The 23,243-nt window shown below is 38.4% G+C and overlaps 1 protein-coding gene across 2 annotated transcripts; it reads left to right on the top strand.

The window, feature by feature from the left end:
• Window positions 1-173: 173 nt before the first annotated feature.
• Window positions 174-22,931, top strand: BCAP29 (B cell receptor associated protein 29). 2 transcript variants are annotated; one of them, XM_072919721.1, is made up of 8 exons: window positions 174-313; window positions 544-647; window positions 3,892-3,992; window positions 6,114-6,264; window positions 10,578-10,713; window positions 13,266-13,377; window positions 20,562-20,662; window positions 21,974-22,931. In XM_072919721.1, the coding sequence occupies exons 2-8, from the start codon at window positions 556-558 to the stop codon at window positions 22,010-22,012; spliced, it is 732 nt and encodes a 243-aa protein (XP_072775822.1). In that variant the 5' UTR covers window positions 174-313; window positions 544-555; the 3' UTR covers window positions 22,013-22,931. The 2 variants fall into 2 exon arrangements, with proteins under 2 accessions (XP_072775822.1, XP_072775823.1); XM_072919722.1 differs by lacking the exon at window positions 174-313 and having other exon boundaries at window positions 392-647.
• Window positions 22,932-23,243: the final 312 nt, after the last annotated feature.

Here is a 23,243-nt window from a genome sequence, read left to right on the forward strand (position 1 = left end):
GCGGCACCGCACGCGCGGCCGGGCCGGGCCGAGCGCGGCCGCTGCGGTGGGGGAGGCCCGGGCTGGCCTCCGCATCCCTTCACCGGCCGGGACGGCGGCAGCTCCGCGCCGCCCCCACCCTGTCACTCGGCCCGTCCCGGCCCACATCCCCCGGGCAGGGCGGAGGCGGCACCGTGTCCGTACAGACACCGCGTTTCCCCGCCCTGCCCTGTCCCGGCGGTGAGACCGGCCCGCGCTTCCACACCCCGGCCAGCGAGGCCCCGCTGCCGCCCCTTGGCCGCCATCAGCTCCGCCGGGTGCCGGCGCTGACGAGGTTGGAAGGCAGGCCGGGCGGGAGGGAGCGAGAATGAGGCGGCCCCGGGGCCACCGGCAGCGCTGGGGGGCGGGAGGCGGCGGGAGGAGCCCGGGGCCCGCGGCCGCCGAGCGGGACGCTGCCCGCGGCTCTGCCCGCCAGGCCGGTGCGGCCCCGGCTGGCCCGGTCCCCATCTCCCCGTCCCGGGTGTCGATCGGGAGAGGAAGTCAGAGCCGCCCGTTCCTCCGCAGGCCGCCGGGACCATGACTTTCCAGTGGACGGCAGTGGCTGCCTTCCTGTACGGCGAAATAGGAGTAATTCTCGTGCTCTGCGTGCCGTTCATTTCTCCGCTGAGGTAGGAGGTGTGCTGAGCAACGCAGCTTGCTCTTCTCACCAGTTTGGGTTTATTTTACGCCTCTGTTTCATAAACACGGAGCTTTGCTGCATCCTAAACTAGTTGTAAACAAAGTCGAAGGAATGCTGTTTGGCACTCGAGTATCGGGAGCTGCAAGAATCGCGAGCCTCTTTAAGGAGCTTTACGTTTTCTATGCGGTGCTGATTCATCCGAGAGCAGCGCTCAGGGTGTCCAGAGCAGCTCCCTGCTTCGCTTTGCTTCAGCAGCTGGGACGGCTTCTCCCAGAGCTGGGGGGTAGGCAGCACAGAGAAAGGCATCTGGCAATAATATATGAAAGGAGAGTGCGTTTTTTTCAGCAGTTTGTCAGATTTGTGGGGTGCAACTTTATGTTTTGATGTACACTAGGCATTGTGGGTGTTGAACAGATAAGACGTCAGATACTCAAAGCAGGTGGCAGAGCGTAACGGCTGCAAGAAATTAGTGATTACATGTTTAAAAAAAAACCGGAGTTTGAAGCAGAAGGTTCAGGACTACTGGAATAAAGGCCTCTGTAAAACTCATATATCGATTAAGAAAATAGTACTACTTCTGGGACACAACACAAATATTAAGAAAATAATAAATTATTGTAAAATAAATGCACACATTAAGGGAAAGAAACAAAATTAATTTATTACCCTTACTGTTTGCAGAGACCTGACTTACAGCATTATCTTGTTTCCTGTAAGTCGCTCTTCAAATTTGGTAATATTATTTCCTTACAGGAAATAAAGCTAGATTCTCTGCAGCAGACAGAGAAGCTGACTTCTTAAGAACCAAACCCACAAACGAAGAAGTCTTAAAAGAAGAACCCACGATCCCCCAAAACAAGAAGCAGAACAAAACTTTAAAGCTGTTTCACCAGAGTTCTGTAAAAACTGTTGCATGTTTGTTTCCTGCATCTTTAGATGCATTTAGAATGATGTAGTTTTTACTGTCCTCTTAAGGAGCAAGGGTAGTTGTAGAAAATCTGGATTTAACTACTGAAACCTGTGGAGGAGTCTTGAAAATGACTGGTTCCTCCACACTGGTGCCAATGATTAGGCATGTTTCCTTAGCTTGAGAAATTGAAACTGTTCTGAAATCTAATTCAGCTTCTGGCTTTTTACAAGTTGGCTTGCAAGGACTTCAGCATTTCAACATAGGCTATTGAGTTGTATTTCTTACTGTTTTCTAAGCAAAAGTGCAACTATGTAAGAGGAGAGGAGTGTTATGGGAGTCATAATCATCAGATTATTAATGGCTTATGTGAGGAAACTAGTTGCAAGAATTTCTGGATGCTGATGTCACAAGCAGAATACTTTGGAAATATTGAAATATGTTTCACTTATGATGCAAACAGAGTCCAGTGTTTGTGACTGAAAAGCAAATTCATAATGTGCAGGTGCAGCTTTACCATAATTTATTCAAACATTAAACACAGTGCTTTTAATTACATGGAAAGGATAGATTTATGTGCTTTGTTTGGAGCATTCAGCTATTCCTCTGAACAGTGGTTTCTGAAAGAGTGAAATTACTTTATTCCTTATGTGGTATATGCAATTAATGTCTTAACAAAACTTGTAGTAATCTTGTGGGGTTAAAAATTAGATTTAACTGTTGTGACAGTGCCAGGGACCAGCAGCTCTGCCTGACACATCTTGTTAGCCTGGGAGCTGGTTCTGTCAGCAGTAAGGCATGCATGGTTACTGACAGGTGGGAAACTGCTGTTCTTGGAAGTTTTGATTTACTCAGTTGTCAGTCTTCAAATGGATTATCTCTCTTGTGCATGCACATTTTTAAATGTTTTTTTTTTTCAAATTTCCTAACAAGTTTATAGGTTCCTAGGGAATAAGTAAATTGATGGTATAAAAATGCAAATACACAAAAAGACAGATCAGATCTGTTCTACTAGGTATAATTAATCTAAAATGGTAGCTAGTCTTATAGTATTAAAGTTTTATATTTATCACTTTTGTCACCAAAAGGAAGAGGAGTTTTAGTAATTGCGAATGTCAGTTCTTGTTGAGGAAAAATAAATGTGAAAATAAAACACAGGGATATCTTCTAGTAGAGAGATCCATATTTTTAGCCTGATTATAACTTGGCAGTGTACTGTATCTAAGGTCATACCTCAAAGAATCACTTCTTAAATTAAGGTCAGTATGGAGCTTGGAAAATTGCATGTTTAAAGAGTTAGTCTTTGTTTGAAGTAAGCTTTTCATTTGATAAATGTGGCTTTATAAAGAATTCAGATTATACTAGAAGACTTAAATGAAGTTTTTGCATGACAATGCAAAAATATTTTAATTCTTTCTGGTGGAGAGCTGGAAAGAGCTATAGGAGATGATGCTACAGTTTCATTTAAATTAAATTCTTAGTAGGTTGGAAACCACTGTTAAAAGGCAGATTCTAACAATCTTTGGTAAGTGTAAATAATCTTAACAAAAGTAAGAAATTTTACCTTATATTATCAGATGGTGAACGGTATGTCTGTGTTACATCCCTTTGGCATGACTAGGTATTATTTCATTTGTGCAGTAGCACTGATTCTAATGTGCAGCGAAGGACAAGTAGGTGATCTGTTGTAATTTGTTTCAGTTCATTTGAGCACATCAGATGCTTTTTGTTGTGCTGCAAGTGTGACTTCTGCCACAAGCCTTCATGCAGTAATATCAAATAGACAACTAATTATTGTTAAAAACGTAGTCTACACCACCATTGGCCTCACCAGAAGTCACTTCTGTAGCCAGCAAATGTATGCTCAGGAAAGAGGTTTTAACCCTTAACAAAATATAAACACAAGACTTGTCTTTTTTGTTGTCATTACAAGTTAGAATGTAATAACAGTCCTGGTACTTCAGAGTTAATTGAGGTATTACTGGATAAAAAATAAAAATAATGGAAAGCGTTTTACAGTCTTTACCCTACCCCTTGCTATAGTCAGGACTGCATACAAAGTAATGCTAGTCAAAGTATAAGCTAAAATAAAACACATCTGCAGAGTACCTGCTATCATGCAAAAAATTTGCAAGTATTAACAACAAAAAAAGAGAAGTTAAATTACTGGAAAAGTTAACATATACCTAAATTATATTGCAATTAAAGCAGCTGTTTAGAGACCTTTTACAAGTCTCTTACCAATAACAAGGCTCTCTTCTGTGGGGTTATAATGCTCTTCTTTTAGTGTTTAATTATTTTTAAATAACACAATTCTATTTTACAGATGGCAGAAGATTTTTATGTTTCCTCTATGGAGCAAAATGGCAGTGTTTTGGAACAAGATGTTCCTTACAATAATAGTTTTGTTGATCGTCTTGTTTCTTGGTAAGTGTTAGATAATTTCTTAACAAATGGGTAAAAGAAACCTGGTACATTGAGTTTATATCAGTAAACTAATGGAAAGGATTCAAGCCTAGTGTAAGTCAGCTAATATATTGAAAATTTATACAATGGAATGAAAGAGGAGAGGACTAATGCTGTATCCACATTGGGAATCCAAATGCACATTGGGAATCCAAATGAGTGAATGAGAAGAAAAAATGGATCTTAGTCTAGGCTGCTGCTTGGTTTCCCTTTCTCACACAGGTAAGTAAACTTGTTTGACATCAGAATTTAGCTGAGCTGTACCTCATGCAGCAGATGGCACTCTTTCTTTTTGTTGCTGTTGAAATAGAAGACCAGAATATATCAAAGCACTGGGCTGTTTGAATACTTCTGCTCAGCATAGATACCAAACAGCCAATGGTTCATTTGTTATGGGTAGATCCTAAGGCCTGTGAAGTAAGAGTAAAGCTTTAATGGTTACCATATGCCTGACTGATTTCATTTAATGTCTGTCCTGACTGTTGTGTGGTAGGTTTCGCCTGTGTTTCAGGGATATTAAGTAGTTCTTCATAGAGAAGTGTTTCCAGTGCTTTAGAATATACATGCTGCTTAATTCCAGGCTACTTGAAACAGAAACTAAAAATGCATGGTTTATTTTCTGCTGAGGGAAACATACAGATGCACTTGCACATATAACAATGTCAGACTAGGCTATAGGACTATATTCTTAATATTTAAAGTACCAGAAATGCAAATAGACTATTTTATTATTTTTTAAGATCATGTTTAGTATTATTCCTAAAAGTAGGTCTTCAGTGAATTGCTTAAGATTGAGAACTAATGTATTTCATTTACTCTGTTCACCTGCTGTTGAAAACTTTGACCAAAGTTTGCTTTTGACTTGGTGATGGTCATTGCTTTTGTGGAAAGATAGAATAGGACTAAAGGGAAGCAGTGATGAGATACCTGCCCCGTAGCATGAAGTGACAGGTTACTGCAGGCCTAGATACTTCCTATAGCACAGGGACTTGCATTTGTTTGCTCCTAGTCTTCGATGCATCGTTTGAAGCTTCACATCATGGTTTTTTTTAACGTCTAAGTCAGACATATGAGAGAGACAGTTATTAGTGATGATAGTCACACGTGCTTTTCTTTGGAGTTGATTTTTCCTGCTTAGACAAATGCAGCAGCAATTTAATAACATCTGGCCAAAATATTCTGTAAGAACATGTAATGAAATATGTGCATTTATTGATGTGCAGGCGGAGATTTAAGGTGCTGTTTTGGTTGTAGGAATGTCTGATGACCTGTTTAAAGATAGTAACATGAACCCTTAACTGGGTTAGGTTTGGGGTTTACATGGATGTAAGTCCTAATTAATTATTTTGTCCTTTGAAAGATGTTTGCAGTGCACTGGCCCTTTTGAAGAACTATCAGAAGTATGTGATGGATGAAAGGAAGCTGAAAGATGTATGAAAGGCAGATGAAAGAAAGCTGAGTTGTAGCTTTCCTTCTCCATTCTTTCTATGATTTTTTTACAGTTAGTAGTTACTACTGATGTTACTACTGCTGTGTTGCTACAGTCTTCCTATTTTAATGGATGTTAAAAAAATAATTTTTTCCCTCTATGATTGAGGTGTAAAGTAGGCCCTTCTGTCATTATTAAAACACATGCATATCTTTAAAAAACTTTGTATAAAGTAAATATTTGAGGAAATATGGCTTATTTTTGCTTCTCTTTCTCTTTTCTCACTGTTTGTCTGCTGGGGAATTTTAGCTCAGTTGTCAGCAGTGACACTTTGACACCATAAGGTCTTTGGTAACATCTGTAGAGTGAGTTGTTTTGGACTGATCCCTCGTGGCTAGATACAAGTGTTTGAAATACCTCTTCAAGCGTATTTTGGGCAATGGTTTGCCATATTTCTGGGAATGTGCTAGAGCACTTCATGATTTATCAAGCCTGATTTTTAAAATGTATGGATAACATAACTGATATCACTATTTGTCCTATTACTGTTTGCTGAGCAGAAAATCAAAGTACATATTTCTAGTACTAAAGTCTGGTTTAGCATACATGCACACCCACAGATGTGAATAAGAACAGACTGTTTTTGTTTGCAGATGCTATTAGAGAAGTCAGGAAATACTCATCTGTCCATGTGAATGAAAAAGCTGCACATGTCAACAGCAGTGCCTTTGATCATATTCAGATGAAACTCTTTCGGTCGCAAAGAAACCTGTATCTCTCAGGTTTTTCCTTATTTCTTTGGCTGTAAGTATAACATTTTTCATATGTTTACATAGTATATTTATTACAGGAACTACTGTACAAAGTAATTGTAAAATAAAGGTCAGAAGGACAATTTCAGGAGATTAAAGAATTAATTGTGACCAGGTTGGCTACAAGGCAAGTAAGATCAGGAAAAATAATACAACTGTTTGAAGATTGGAAGGATATGTGAGCAACACATGGAAAGAAACAATTTGAGTGCTGGAGAAAACATGTATTTTGCAGAAGTTTCTTTGGGGAATACTCGCTCATTTCCTTCCTTAAACTTACACCCTTTGTTTTGCACATGGAAAACTGGAATAAAAAACAGCACAAAAACTAAGTACTAAAGTACTGTTAAATAATACTATTATCTAGCAATCTGGTGTCACTGCACCCTGCTGTATTAAGAAGCAAAGCTTGAGCCTGACCTAAGCCACTTCAGCTCAAGCTTGAAGTTAAGAACTGTAGGATAATATTCCAGCTTTGAAGGAAAGTTTCAGTTACGTTTCAGATCAAACGCTTTGTGGCAACTTGCCTATTATGGTGTTATGATCTTAAGTCTGGTATCTCTTTTAGGATGTCTGAAAGAGATACCAGATACTTTTCAGCAAAGTTCAGCTGCTAAAACAGGGTAGGGGAAAGGGCAGTTCTTTACTGCCCACCTGTAGCAACCAAGACTACCTGTGAATCAGTAGGCACAACAACCTGCAGATCTTATCACTTGGGCTGGGAGCACATGAAGTCCCTGGACACAGATAATGTGAACAAACAGAAACAGACATGTTGGCCTGATGATTTCCATTTGTACATTTTTCTGGTGGCTGGACAATGAGTGTTGGTCCTCTTAAGAGTTCCTTCAGTGAGCTGTTTGACATTGCCTCAATATTCAAGAGGAAGACAGAACATGAAAATTCCAGACTTATAACAAACTTCTTCCCCTTAGAGTGATATGTGGCCATTTTATCAGACCATTGAACATAAAAAGTGTCAAGGAAAAATTAATAAAAAGCTTGAGCAGAAAAGCTTTGGAAAAAACAATGTGGCTGTCGCCTTGCTCAGTAGTGATAGGAATACATCAAGTTCTTTGTCTTCCTACAGAAAGGTTAAGTAAATATGTACAAATATGTTTTTAATCTCTGCTGCAAGAGGAATAGCTAGATTGTATCCTACAAAAGAATTGGAAGCTGATCTCTTGGGATCCTACTTATATTCAGCTTCCAAAGAGGAAAACTTGTCAAGTGACCCCAGTAGATTATTTTATATGAAAGCTCTGCTCTTGAAGAGGTTTGCTTGAGGTTTTTTGAGCTGCTGGCCTTTCACCAAGATTTAGGAGAAATAAGCACTCCTCCAGTAGTCAGTAGATCAACGGACTTTTCTTAGTAGGGCTGCTTTGTTTATCCATGAAACAGACATCATGTCTGTCAGAGAAGCGAGGGGAAAGTGTTCCTTGGGTTGCCTTACCCTGTACTGCTGTACTATCACCCAAACCACTTGAGACCTCATCTAGTGTGAATAGGTAATTGGATGCTCCTAGTTCATTCCTTGGGTCAGTTTTAGTTCATTTTAGCACATCAGCCAATAGGAGAATTCCACAAGAATGGTATATGGAGATTCATAAAATGGAGGAGGCTGGGAACTTGTCACTTCTGGCAAGACAGCAGCATTTATGGGGTTCAGTGATTGTAGAGCATTGGCTACCAGTGAGGAAAATTACCTGTCAGAGAGGGTTTTGGGGCCAGCTGAGCCCCTCATCTGCAAACTCTGCAGAAAAGAGGAGGGTCATAGCCCATGGAGACTGTCCTCTGGGTGGGACAAAGACATCCATCTGCTAGTCTGACCTGGTCTTCTCTTAGCCCATGCTGAACCAGAGTGGGATAAAAATGGCTGAAAACTAGAGGAAACCTCAAGAAAACATGAGCCCACTGCTCAATGGTGCCTTCTAGGAGAGTTGGCAGGGTATGTAACATCACCCCAGCAGTGGAAGATGCAGCTAGGGGGTGCATAGGCCAGTTGGGCATACAAAAGTCTGTGGCATCCTAAGATGGCAGAGGGAATTGGCCCATGTCATTGCAAGGCTTCATTTGAAAGACCACAAATGAATTCTGGGGAGAATCCTGGTGACTGCAAAAAGGCAAACATTGCGCCTGTCTTCAAGAGGGACAAAAAACAGGATGTAAGAAACTAGAGACTGACCTCCCTGGAAAGGTTGTGAAGCAAATCTTACTCAAAGACATCTTCAGGGACATGAAGGAGATGATGACTTGGAACAGCTGTCACAGATTCACTTAGGGAAGATGATACGATACCTGAACATCCTTGTTGCCTTCTGCAGTGAGATGAATGGCTGTGTGGATAAAGAGCAGAATATCCTTTCTGCAAGGCCTTTGATATAGTGTCTTTTAGTATCCTGCTAGCCTGACTGTGGAGTGACACAGGCTGGAGAAATGGAGAAAAAAACAGGTGGGAAGTTCCCTGCACCTTTGGGCTCAAAGGATAATAACAATGTGAATTTCATCTGGTGCTCCTCAGGGGTCGGTACTGGGCTCAATATTGTTTAATATCTTTATTAACAACATGGATGATGGGATTGAGTGTGCTCTCAGAAAGCTGCTCACAATTCCAATTCAGAGTGGTTGACATCTTGGGGAGCACTGCTGCTTTTTAGAGGGAGCCAGAAAGTTTGAAGAAATGTGCTTACAGAAATCTCATGAAGCTCAACAAAGACAAATGCAAAGTCTGAAATTTTATTGGATAGTCATATTCAGCATCCAGGCTGGAGACTAGCTGCATGGGTGGGTAGGAAGCAGTTTTTCAGGAAAAAACTTGGGGATCCTGGTAGAAAGCCAATTGTGTATTGAGTTGTGATAGCAAGGATGTCATTAGCAGGTCAGGGAAAGTGGTTTTTCTACTCTGTATGACACGTGGAAGGCTGCAGCTGCAGGACTCTGTCCAGTTTTATTTCCCCAAAATACTGGAGTACTGCATTGGAGTACAGAGTAAGGTGGAGGCTGAAATACATGACCTATGAGGAGATGATGAAGGAGCTTTGCTTTTAGCCAAAAGAGACTTTGAAGGGAAAATCCTATTGGTTTCTATGTCTATCTAGTAGTAAAAAAATATGGATACAGGTCATCTCAGTGGATGCAAAAAGGAATGATAAGAGGTAACAGGAACCTGAGATGTTCTGACTTGTGGTAGAACAGTGGTGCTGCTGTCAAAGCAGTTAAGCACTGGAACAAGGACCCTGAAGGATGGTGGAATCTCCCATCACTGGAGATGGTAGGAACTCAACTGGACAAGCCTCTGAGCAATCTGCTTAACCTGTCCTGCTTTTCATGAGACAGAAGCCTCTTTCCACTTACATGAGCCTGTGATTCTCTTTTAGTTGTGATATTTTAATGACTCTTGCATTTTTAAGTTAATAAACAATAGTAAATTTGCTAACCTGTAGAAAAGTAGTGACATGGGGACCTTAAGTTTTTTATTAACCCCCAAAAAAGTAAGAAAAGGAGCTTTCAATGAAAAAGCAAGGAGGTAGAGGAAAACTTAACTTGAAAAGATCTGTTAATACTCTTCCAGTTATGCAAAATCCAATTACTTGGATTTTCAAATTTCTTTGAAGAGCAGCTGCATAGTTACGTTATAGGCATTAATTTAATTCAGTGTTGTGTTACCTTGATTCAGCAGCATTTGAATGACTTCAGGATGAATAATGAAAATAGTGATGCAAAGAATCAAGCGAGGTATTTGCAAAGCTTAGAATTGAGGTGCCATATCAATGCTGATATCCATACTCTGATTTAACTGTATTGACAGTACTTGAAGATTATTATGCTGATACTGCTAATTTTATTATTGCAAGGCTGTTTATGAAGTTGTGTGACTTTTTTCTTTTTCACTATACTCATTACCATAACTTCTTGTTTGGCTCTTGTGCTTGGAGATCAATAATGGTGAAAACTGGGTCATATAACGGTATTTAAACTGCCTTTAAGCAATCTAGTCTCTGACTCCTTAATGGCTGTGGGTATTTAGGAGGAGGGAGGTTCTGTATCAAGTAAAAATCAGAATGTCAATGGATGAAAATATTTTTTGTCTCTCTTGTTATTATTATTTGTCATTGATGAGCCTGGATTTTTCCCTCTGCTGGTTTTATTTTTACATCTACTACCAAGAGAGAAAAGGGCTTGTTTTGGTTTGTTGGATGTTTTGTTTGGTTTGATTTTTGTGGGTTTTGTTTTCATTTGTGATTTGGCTTTTTTTGAATATTTGTGCTGTAAATTACAGTTCTGTTCATTGTTTTCCTTCACCAGTGTATTGAGACGTACTGTTACCCTTCTCACTCAGTTGGCAAAAGAGATGGCATCTCATGCAGCTCTGGAAACACAAGTAAATGATGCTACTGAAGCAGCCAAAAAATACATGGCCGAGAATGAAAAGCTGCAGGAGGTATCTTTGAGCTTCTTCAGTAACTCTCTTATACAGCAAGTAGTTAGTACAGTGTACTCTGAGGATGGTTTGCTACAGAGTGCTTGTTCATTTTATTCCTTCTGGTTGAAAAAAGAAAATCATTTTTATAATACACAATTCTGAATACTGAAAACAAATGGCAATAGCATCTTATTAACAAGGGAAACTGAGGTAAACCAAGTAAATGAAGTTCTGTCTTTCCAGTACAAATTCCATCAAAGTATTAATAGATTATAGTAATATCTTTCTGAATTTAGTCATAACGAAGTAGTGGGAGACACTAATTTTATTCCTTTTATCGCAAATCCAAAAAATTGCCTGTTTAGGTCAAGGCTGTAGCAGCCTAGCATGAAAAAGCCTAATATATAACTGTTTTCATGCTGACTGTTTCTTCTTAATAGGATTTTCTCCAGTCCTGAATGTATTTTTCTAACTTGTAAAATTAATCTTTTGTATCTGATGTTTTTTGTATTCTTCTATCCTTTTATGGTAGGTCAGCCAGTTTCAGAATACTTCCCTTTCTTAGTAGGATGCTGTTGTAGTATTAATGCGAATACCATCAAAAATTTCTTACTTAGAAAAAATCACCAACAGACTGGACAGATGTTATTTTTATGTGAAGAATGATTAGGCTGTGGTTCAATACCTAACTATTCAGGAAGGAAAGGCATCAAAGATATAATTAAGATAAATGTATGAAATCTTTTCTTCTAACTGTTTAGTTTGACTTCTGTGTGAAAAGACTGAACCCTAAGCTGAGTTCAGACATCTCTACATAGGAAGGCTTTTACAGTCCAGCACATTGTGAAAACTAAATTTCCCTGCGGGTGTGTACAGGTTTCCTTCCAGTTTGTCTAAAGCAGTGTCTATGGTTACTGGCACTGTTAATTTTTTTAATAAATCTTCCTACGAAGACTCTGGACAGAAAGTGCTAGAAGAGGGTATACAAAAAATCCAGTTGAGAAGTGTTGTAAAACAAGGATCACTAGTCTGTGCTAGGTGTTTCCCAAGTGTAAAATTACTCCAAAATTTTGGGATTTGGTATTTTTGTCAAAATGATCCAAATTCTTCCCTTAGCCATGGAATTTGTCTTTTTACTGCCTAAGGGTACTTTTTTTTCTTCTCCGTCCTGTTGAGATTTTGCCAAAAGTCCTCTTTTTTGTTCTGCTTTCACATTCTCTTAGCAACACATTCTCTTAGCCACTTGTAAATGATAGCCAGAAATTGGAAACTGTTTTTATTTGTGTGCTTGATTGCGTGGTTTGCAAAAACACAGGTAGCCACAGGTACAGGCAACATGCTGTGGCTGGATCTCCATTGTGATGGACATGGGAAATGTTCAGGATTGGAATATTGTAACTTTATAGACATCCCAGGGTTTAGGCTTTTCTGTGGCTTTCCTCCTGCATTTGTGTTTCTTTGCAAGTGTGCTTCATTCCAGCACTGGAGAGAAGTGAGAGCAGTTGTACATAAGGCACAGGCTGCAAGTATAAATACTGTGAATTTGCTCTGGTGTGCAAGGTCTGCACTGTCACTTGTTCAGTGGTTCCATGGAGCACAGGTCTTAAGGTGAAATTTTACAGAAATAGTTATTTGCATACTAATAGAAAGAGATGAGCACAAAGCAAAGAGGACAATTGGCTATGGTTTTGTTACTGGCAGTTAAATGTCATCTCAGTTCTGATTAAACAGCTTCTGGAAATTTTTTCAGCTCTTTTCCTTGGATTGTTTACCGGTCTTTATGAACAGTTCTTTTTATTCTTCCTAAAATAATCTTTCCCCTTTACTCCTGCCTGTGCCTGTAAGCTCTGATATTGCTAGTTAACCTAACAGCTGTTTGTTTCAGTTGTTTTACTTTTCTTTTTCCCATTAAGCATTTGCCTCTTTTTTTGCTATTGCAGAGGTGATGTGTGGTTAGATAGTAGAAGCTTTATAAGAAAAAGATCATGTTATGGGATCTAATCTTATACCTTAGAAGGTGCATGAATATAGTAGTGCCAACATTTTTGGAGCACAGGGAATATATTGCTCTTCTGTCAAGTGTTTACATGTCTCTTCCTGGATCCTTTCTTATTTTTTGTCCTGAATTTCTTTGGAAATCAAATCTGGATATTGGAACTATTCTGAAGATTGAAGTAGCTGCAAACTTACAAGGAGAGAATTAGAACCAGTTGCACATATACATGGCAGCATTCTGTCACTGACAGTCCCAGTGTGTATCTTCTGAAAAACCTCTTTTATAACCTAAATGAAAGTTGTACATTTGATGCAGACATTAAAAGTACTCTTACACAGGAGATATCACCATTCTATTACAAGTATGCTATTTCCTAACACACTGAGCTTGTTTATTTCCTTTTTTTTTTCAGTTTGGGAGGATTTTTGTCTAGAATTACAACCTGCCTGTATCAGGTTGACATTTGATAAAACCTAATGCTTTGTAAGATCAGGGCTGACATTCCCTGGATTTTTTGCATTAATACCAGACTAATGAAAATAAAATTAATTGTAGCAACTGTGGTTTCTGATAGGCCTTGGGTGGAAAAGGAGATGGTAAAAAGAAAGAGTCAACAGATACAACTGAGGAAAAGTTGAAGGAGGAAGTTGAACATTTGAAAGCAGAGCTACAGAAGACATCAATTGGTGAGTACTAGTTAGGACTTCTTTGCGAAGAAGAAAAAGACTGTTTCAACACCGAATGTTAAAAAAATATTATAGATCTAGCATGGACTAACTTCATCTGTTTCCAGAACACTTGGCATGGGTTTTTTTTACATTTGACTAGGAACTGGTAAAACATGCCATTGCCATCCCAATATTTTAGTAAATGTGTTCATTATGAAAATATGTAAGGTGCAATTGGAACACCTTAGTTAAGTTGTAATCATTAACAAGTTGGACTCATATATTTAAGTAGTGTTGACTTGTCTTCATCAATTAAATGACCAGGATATGGAAGCATTTGCAGGTTGCTTATATGCAACATTTTGATTTTTCATGTCATACGTAGCAGCCACTCTCCCTGTATAAAATGGGAGAAGTACTGTGGTTGAGGTTTTTTGCTACCATAGGGTTTCTGTCAGACAGCAGAAAAGTTTTTGACTAGTATTTTAAGTTTATATATGTTCTGCAGCTGATGTGTTAAGATGTTAGCTTTTTAATATTTTTTTTGTTTACAAGGAAACATGCCTTACCATTTGTAACATAATACTTTGGTTAGCAGCTTCCGTGTTTAAGATTTAGGTTGTCAAAACTGCTTTATAGGCAGCCCAAATTGAGATAGAAGCAGATTTTACCTGTTTGGTTCTGTCTGTCAAGGTATGTGATGCCTGTGAACACCTGCTGATCTGAAATCAGTGTTTTTAAGATAACACAACCTGTGATCTTGTAAACACTAACCAGATGTTCAGGCTGTAACAAAAATAGTGATTTTCATGGTACAAGACAGTATGTTATCAAAACATAGCCCCACTTTCATATTGCCTAGAACTGCTACAACGTTGTAAGAATAAATTTTTCAGAAATGTTTCATGAATTCTTTTTTGCTGTCCAGTGGAGATTCAAATAAGAAATGTAAACCAGCTGTTTTCAGCTGGGCTTGAAGCAACAGGAATCTTTAAATAGAAAGTCTCATTAGTTCACATTCTCAAGCATGTTTGATGGTGGGTTTTCCCTCTCCTGCTGTTTTCTTGAAGAAAGAGGGGGGGGAAATGCCTTTGAAGTGACAGGATCAATGGAAAATTTAAATGTTTATGTTTTATTTAAAATAACTGGTGGTATGTAACACTAATATAATGTAGCTTTTCAGTCAGGAGTGCTAGAGACAGCTAAGGAATAAATAGATTTACCTCATGCTGCTTCAGCTTCATTCTCCCCATGAGATGTTGTCCATCCAAGAGATGTATAAATTAAGGCATGCTTGAATCTTTTGTTAGGGCAAAACTGGGAGAGAGGGTCTTTCTAAGGAGTGAATAGGAAAATATTTACAGCCCTTCTCCTAATACCACCCCCCTCGTTGCCAGTAACCCCATGGGTAGTATAGGAATTACCATGGGCAGCTAGTGGTATTGAGGTATGTCTGTCTTACCTTCTTGTAAGTTTTGTTATGTTATTTTGAGCAAATTGATAGCCAGAAAGCTTGAAGTACTTGATAAGAGCAATCACATCTGTAGACACAGCTTTCCATAGAGTGTTAGAGTACATGAATTAAATTTACTGTTTTCTTTGGAAATTCCAGCAACTGAGTAGGTGAATGTTGACTGTCCTGTGAGTGTGACAATGTGTTACACAAAATGAAAGCTGAGATTGGAAAATTTGTTTTGCCTCTTCTAAGCAGTTTGTTTAATGCTACTGAGCTCACATGACTAAAGTATCTTTTCCTTTGTGTCTGTAAAGTCCAATCCATGAAATTGCAGGAGGAGAGTGAAGAGTGTAAAGGGTGTCACCTAATCATGAAACAAGACAAAACTGGTATAAAAATGAAAACTTCACTAGTTTTGATTTTTGAGATTTTCTTATTGTTTGTTTTTAAGCTATAGTATTAGTAAGAGTCATAAATTTGGATTTTGTTCTTTATTGGTTGGGGGTTTATGTTTGGGTGTTTTTTTGTTGCTTGAACGGAAAAACTTCTAGGTTTTTTTTTAATACAGTTTCAAATATCCATTGCTCCTGTTTGGGACACTTACTAAGCTGCTGATGCATGGTAATATGTTATTTTAGAGTAGGCCTTGAGTTGAGAGGTGGGTTAAGTCAGTATAGTGGTAGCCAGGAGGAGTCTTAAATGTATACCTGCTTCACATTTAAAACAGTTTAGTATCAGATTAGTGCTGTGACTTCAAAGGTCATGCAAATTCCTGTAAAGTTTTGGATCAGTATTTATGACTGGAAAAGGAAATACTGTATGTCTCCTTTTCCTGAAATTCTGACCAAAACCATGGTGTAGACATTATTGCAGACTTTCAGGAGACTCATCTCTAGTTCTTCTTTCTACCTTTTACAGAAAACATAGACTACTTTGGTTTTTCTCGCTTAACAGTGAATCCTAAGCTAAGATGACCTTTTTCCTATGCTCTGAACAGGTGGGGAGGAAGAATCAAAATACAAGACTGAGCAGTGAAATTAGTAAGATCTGAGGAAAGGTTGGAAATTAATTTTAAGGTTTTGGACCAAATTTTTTTATCTTTCCAGACTTGACTTTTCTTTTACACTTGATGCCTTTTTTTTGCTTTATTCTGGAAATGAAGCGACTCTCTATTGCAGACTCATATATTTTTGTCAGGGCTTTGTAGGCACCCAGCAGTGGGGCGAGCACTTTGAGAGCCTAAATCCGTTTTCAGCATACCTAGACATGTAATAACATGACTGCTTAGAAACCTTCTAAGATGGTATTGTATTGATACACTTATATATTATGAAAATGTCTCGATTATATCTAGAAATAAATGTACATACTTGTAGCAATACCCAGTACAGATGTGAGAATATTTCTCCTGCTACACATTAGACATATTTCTAACAAAATAGTGATTCAGATAATTAAAGGTTGTCAATATGGCTACTGGCCTAGGACAAATAGGAATTTTCTGGGGAAAGAAGATATGCCATGATATTGTTTCATTTGATGGTTTGGAAGACTATTCAAAAAACCACAACAAAACAAATTACCTGCAACTGGGCATGAGCTTAGACCTGAAAGAAGTTTCATAAAGCCTTTTGTCCTTAGAGTGGTCCTTGTGTTAGGGCAGGAACAGGGCTTCATGAAATCCATACTCATCAAAGTCATTTAGGTGCTTTTGAACTTCAGTTCAACTTTTTCTGAAAATGCTCTTTTTATATATTGTTGTCATAGGCATATAGAGGGGCAGGAGGAAATTCTAATGGAACTTTGATGCATCATTTAAAGAGGTTTGTTTTGTGTACAGACAGACACGAGTGTTCTTTGTTTCGTGGTTGCATAGTGTTGGAGGTGACAGGAGGAGAGCAACAATTCATGTGGAGGGCTGGTTTTGGAATAACTTCTAACTGTTGGCTGTTCTAGAAAGTATGTGTGTATAGATGTACAGCTCTCACTTCAGTGTGGAGATTACTACATGTTTGAAATGTGTTAAAAAATACAGACATTGAGAATACATTTCATAAAACTGCTGCAAGGGAGAGTTCAGTTTGGCCTTGGTGTTGCGGGTAGGTTAGTGCCATGTATGAAAACTACACTGAGCTTCACTGATGCACTCCTCTTCACTGATGCACTCCTGTTTTTAAAAACAAACAAGTTTAAAGAATTGGACACAGTCTTGTTATTTGGCCAATGGCAGAGGGAAGTTGAGGAACAAGATCTATCTTACTTAACCTTACTTTTTACAAAACTGTGAGATGATAACCAAGGGTGGGAGCCATTGCAGTGTCACATGCAGCAAGAGTTGATACTCACATTTGTTGGTTGGAAGAGATGGCTGCATAGCAAGCATGGGTTTATTATACAAGGCTTTTTATGCCACCTGACGATGATATAGCATCCCTGTTGTAATAAAATTTTGTTTGAGGTTGCAAAAGGTACTTGAAGCAAATTTGTAAATTTTTTGGTCCTGCCTTCTCATTTTAAATTCCGGCCATTATATCTTAAGAAGAGAATTTAGAATTAGCATGGAGTTACTTGACTGGAGTTGTGTTCCCAGCCTTACAGGGTATTTGTTGGCAAATCTCTTGTGCCGTCAGTGCCTAAATTCTTAAATGTGAATAGATCTTTTTTAACTTGAAAACTCTTTTAAGAGAGGGCTCTTTTTTACTCTTCAACTAGTCCAAATGATTTGGTTTGTAGGCTTGTATTGTGAGCAATGCTAATGTAAGTTCCAGATCGTTTCCTTAGTAGCAAGCACTCTAAGTCAAGTGATGTAGTCAGACCAGGACTAGTAGTTGTGCAAGGAAATACCCAAAGAATTTTTAGATGTTTTTGTTGGTGTTTGGTTTTAGTGTTAGGTTCTCCATTGTTGTTGAAATGAGAAGATCATAGAAATGCTACAGCTACTGGGCTGTGGTAATGTAGCTCCTCAGAGCAGTTTTATTCCTCATCCTTAGAATTCAGAGCAATCTGAAGTAAGCTGTCTCTCCTGGAATAGGATTCAGAGAATGTTGTGAAAGGACATGTTCTCTGTTCAGCCCAGACTATGCATGTTACATTAATTTATGGACCTTCAGTCACACATAAGTGTAAAGTTTTCCACAAATGTCTTCCACTGAAACACTGCCCTAGGAATAGTTTGTTGATTTTTCTTGGTAGGAGAAAGAATGGAAAGGAATAGCCTACCTCTTACAGTACTGAGGCTGGATTCTGTGTTTGGAACTTACTGATTATTCACCCTCTCAATGGGTGCATTAATGTAGAAGCAGCATCCTCATCTGCCTGCTCATGCATAGACTCGGTGGGAGGTGTCAGCTGTGGGAGCTTGCTTGCTGCCAGTCCAGCTGTTGTGCTCCTGTGAGGCAAAGTTACAGACCAGATGGAAGCCAGAAATAATAACTGAGTGTATTGTGCACACAAAGGATCTCCTGTGTCCTGCTGGATCTGTGTTCATATGATAGGATCCATATGACAAAGAGTGTACCTGATGAACTGGGCTGCGCTGCAGTGCTCCTGCTCCCAGCAGAGGAGATGGGCACTGTTGTGTGGACACTCGGGTGCTTCACAAGGCATCCAGGGGAATCAGTGCACTGAGGAATTCACCTTGTCAAATATGTGATGCTCCTTTTAATTGTGTGGTTACACCAGGAATGAGTCTGGATTTGGTAGTTTATTGATGTTTTGCGGTTTTTGTCCATAGCCAACACAGGTGGAAAGGACAATCTGTTCTTTGCTTTTTCTTCTTCTAGGGTTAGGCAAGGTATTTTTGTCATACATCTGTTTTGGTCAAAACATTAAAACAATGCACTTGCTTGTTCGCTTTCTTGACTTGTAGATACTTCTAGATATTTTTTTCATGTTTTAAAGATAAAGTAGTTTTTAGTTGCAACTAAAGTACTGTGCTGCTACTTATAATAGTGTTAGATCAATAACATTGAGTTACAGCTTCTTCAGAAGTGGGATCTTATTAAATTTTACTATACTATGTACAAGAATGTTCAAACAAAAGCAAGATTTATCTTTCTAATTAGCAGATTCTTGGAGGAGTGAAATAGCCTATATGTTTTTTTTGTCTACAACTTTAAATTCAGAAGTCTATCAAATTGTCACAAGTTTATTTTATTGATATAAAAATTTTATTATTAAAAATTTTAAACAGTTTACTATTTAAAATTTCAAACTGAGATCAGAGAGAAAGTAAATGCACTGGGGTTTTACTTGTCCAATACGTGGAAATCAAAGTTACTCCAAATACCAAAACCTTCAGAAAATGTGTATTGATGCTGTCAAGAATGACTTAAAGGGTGAGGAAAAACTGTGTAAGAGTATGGAAATTAAAGGAAGGAGAAATTAAAGAGAAATTACGAGGTTTTAACATCAATAGACTGAAGTGTTATTGACTCTAGTGAATCAGAATTTCAGGGTAGGTAAAAGTCCTCTTGCAGAAAAACCACTTCCAGAGTTCTGAAATGGGAACTATTTTTCAACTGTACATTCAAATTAATTATTTTAAAATAACTGAAATTCTAGGCAAGGGAGTTCTCCTTCTTGCATTGATGTTTCATGAACTAGCACCCAAAGACAAATCTGGTTCATACCAGACTGCTTGTAACTCAGTGCTTAACAAAAGCCACATCTAGCTCCTCATCTTTTCAGAACGGGCTTTTAGAGGTGCTGCAATTCTTGAGTGCAGTGGAGGTCTCTGGGAAAGAAGTCTCTCTCAGGGAGTTCACAGTCAAAGGCTAGATTCGCACTTTTGGAACAAGGGAATTTGCTGATGTTATTTTTTTATTTGTACCATCAGATTTGGTTGTTTGGGGTTTTTAAATGGCCATGTGAGGCAGCCTTACTAAGTCATTAACAACATTTCTTTGTTTTCAAATGAACAGATCAAGATTTAGACTATGCTTGTGGCGCTGAATCAGAGAAATACAGTGATCCCTGAGATACCTATAGTAGTGGAATATGAAAATGTCTAAATAACCTTACATAACAGCTTAGGACTAATGGCTTTTTGGCACTTTTTTTTTATCCTGCATTGTACAATAGCCCCAGTGGAGTCCTAGGCTGTTTGGTACTGCAGCACAGATGTGCTCTCGGTTTGTGTTGAGATGGAGTGAAGTAATAATTATTTTTTTCTCTGGTTAAAAACCTGTTCAGAGTTGTTTATCCACCCACCACCATTTCTGCCTTTTCATCTTTAAACCGATGCTGCTAATCAATTAATTCATGTATGGTAAAATTCAGAACAGGGTGAAAAGGTGAGGTCTGTGCTCTATGATCATGTATCATCTTCCTCCTTACTATACTTTGTAGATGGTCTCGGTTCCTGTGTGACAATCTTGCCCAGTGTTTGAGTTCCCTCCTCTCCTTAAGAGGTCTGTCAGTTTTGATTATGGAGTGGCCAAGTTTGGTTTTTCTAGAACTGTCTCCTGCAATATGTCAGAAAACTGTAGTCACCACTAAGGGCAGGCCTTTCTTACAGGCCCTTCCTTTTCCTCATGTTGGTGTATCTGAACATCAGCCATTCTCTTTCCACTCCCTGTCCTCAACTTTCAGGTTCCTGTGTCCATGTGCAGTGCTGTGTTTTGAATTCTAAGCTATTTTAGAGTAAGGACTATCTACTGCAGTGGAGCCCTAATGCACACCTAGGGCTCTGAGGAACTGCAGGAATACAAGTAATAATTAAAACACCAATTCTGGTATTTTACAGCTTTCCACAGGGCGAAAACTGAAGCAGCTGCAGTTAAAAAGCAGTCTGAAGGCCTTAGAAGAGAATACGATCATCTGATGAAACAATTTGAACAACTTCAGGTAGGTGGCTCTGGATCACCATACAAACATTGTGTTTTGAAATTGTACCAGCAAAATTCTGTTTGTTGGTATTTATTGTGCAAGAGAATTTACCAAAACAGTAGAATTTTGTTTTGCAAAGTTAGTAGCATTTTATTTTTGTTAGTAGCACTTTTTATTTTTGAGCTTTGGTTGACAAAGCTCAGGTTATCATTAGCTTCAATTTTACAGTTACTTGGAAAATAAGATTCAGATGATTTGGCATGTGATGATCACTGAAATACTGTAAGAAAACTGTTGGAGGGGTGTGTGGTGGAGAGATTGTATACGCAATTTATAAAAGTAACTTTATTTTATTTGCTCTTAAAACATGCTTTTGCAATCCTGGATTATAAATGTTGCAATACTGTTGATACACATCCAACAAACAGCCTAGGGTAAAAACAGGCTACTATAAAATTCAAACTGAAGTACAAAATAACTTTAAAAAACCAAACCATATTAAGCAAAAGTTCAATTAGCTATTTTATCGAGTTTCATATGTATGTGGCTATACTACCCATAAGATACACGGTAAGTATCAGTAAATGGAACTGGGGTATGTATTTTTGAGCTGTCTGACAGGTGTTCATATGCTCCGTACCTAACATCTGTCTTGAGCAAAATTCAGTAAAAATTAAAGTTAGCCTATTTACAAGTAGTGGTCTTGGGAGAAAGTAAATTACTAAAATTATGGTGACCTGCTTTTCCAGAAGAGTTGTTCAGCCCTGTATTAATAAAAAAAAAAAGCAGTTTTGACCTGGTTATTACATTTTTTCCTGTACTCTGTGAAACCACTTACTTATTCCCAGCCTCACCCTGTACTTCTACAGATTGCTCAACTGATCTCTGTGTTCAAGACCACCATGCATAGCCTGTCCTTGTTGTTCTTCCTTGTGTAATGAGCCATAGTAGTCCTGCTGCATTTCTAACAGACTTGTGGTCTAAAACACACATCCTTACCATCTTCTGTGTACCTCTGAGTAGAAAGAACAGAAGGTACTGAGCACACAGTAGATGCAGCTCCCAAGGATAAATGAGTTGATAGCAGAAAATGTTTTCTGCTGAGTTTGCTGCACAGCTCAGCTGTAAAACCAGAGGGAGCAGAACTAGGCTGCACAGCCTTGACTGCTGGCAGCAGAAGCTCAGGTGTTCTGTGGGGTAGTGTTGATGGGACTACAGCTTACAAAGGTGTATGATGAACAATTCAGGTATGACTGCCAAGGGGCAGTCTGGAGTCAGTGGTTTCTGATCTTGCCAAACTGAAATTATTTTTAATCTATCTCTTTTCAGCAAAGTTTAAATAAAGCAGAAGATAAGAAAGACCTGTAAGCGCAACTAAGATGGATGGCATTGCTACAGTTGCTTGAATGAGAAAAGGCTTGTGCTGTTGATGTTCCTGACACAAACCTGAAACGAAACTTGATTTTTCTGAAAAGCACATGCATTGCAGGTCACTATTCAGATTCCTCTAATATATTGGTTGCCAAAATGTTCTGTGTTGCAAATAAAATGTTAAGTGGTTTACCAGATTTACCATAGAGTTTGTCACTGCTCTTATGAGGAGAAAGTCAAAAATCTTTCAACTCCACCTGGAGCAACCTGTTTACCAAGCTTTTTCCTCCCATAATGGTAACAGATCACCATAGCTTGTTGCATTTGAGTGAGGTTGTGTATCACACTAGATCATAAAAACAATTACTTAAACCTCCTTGCAGTATCTGTTTGGAATCTTAAAAATTCAGTTCTTAGTGGGTTGAAGAAGGCTAAAAGCTTTTTATCGGTGGAAAACTGAATGACAATCAGTCTAAGGAAAATAAAGAAAGAAATGTTGCATTTCTAAATCCACCTCACTAGTTTGTGACTTTCATTTTAGCCACGTGGATTTGAGTGTATTTTAATAAACAATATTTTGCATGCCTCTGGTTTATTTTTCTTTAATATGTTGGGATATTTCAGTTTTGGGTTGGCTGGTATTAGCAGTCTTTATTTTTACACTGTTTACATTGGTTTACTCCTTATGTACCACCTAACTTCTTTAGCCTCGCTAAGTAAAAATCTTTTTAAATGTAGATAGTTTGGTTTGTTTTGTTTTGTTTTCATGGATACGATACCTCAAATAAATGTGCACTGTTTTGCATAAGACCTTTTTGGTATTCAGAAAGTTGTTTTGAGTTTATTTGTTAGTTGGTTCCAGTTTATATTTGAAAGTTTGATATGTTTGTTATATTAAAGGGATTGTTTAAGTTCATGGTTTCTGGATTTATTCTTTTAAGTCTCTCCCAGTGTACTGTCTCTTCATAGTTAATAGTTATATGCATTAGGAACAGAATATACTTCTAACTTGGTGATGTTTAACTCTTCTTGAAAATACAGTCTTCATAGTGGTGGTTTTGCTTGCTCTGGAAATACAGTTTGTTTAGCTTAGAATTTAAATACAGCTTATCAAGTAGTATAAAGCATAAAAACATACTATATTAAATATGAATGCCTATGTTTTTAAAAAATGCTTTATCCTTGCTGAAGTAGTACAGAATGTGTTTCAGAGCTTCTGTGCCACTCA

The sequence above is a fragment of the Taeniopygia guttata genome, chromosome 1A (genome assembly GCF_048771995.1).
Source record: "Taeniopygia guttata chromosome 1A, bTaeGut7.mat, whole genome shotgun sequence".
Taxonomy (NCBI): Eukaryota; Metazoa; Chordata; class Aves; order Passeriformes; family Estrildidae; genus Taeniopygia; species Taeniopygia guttata.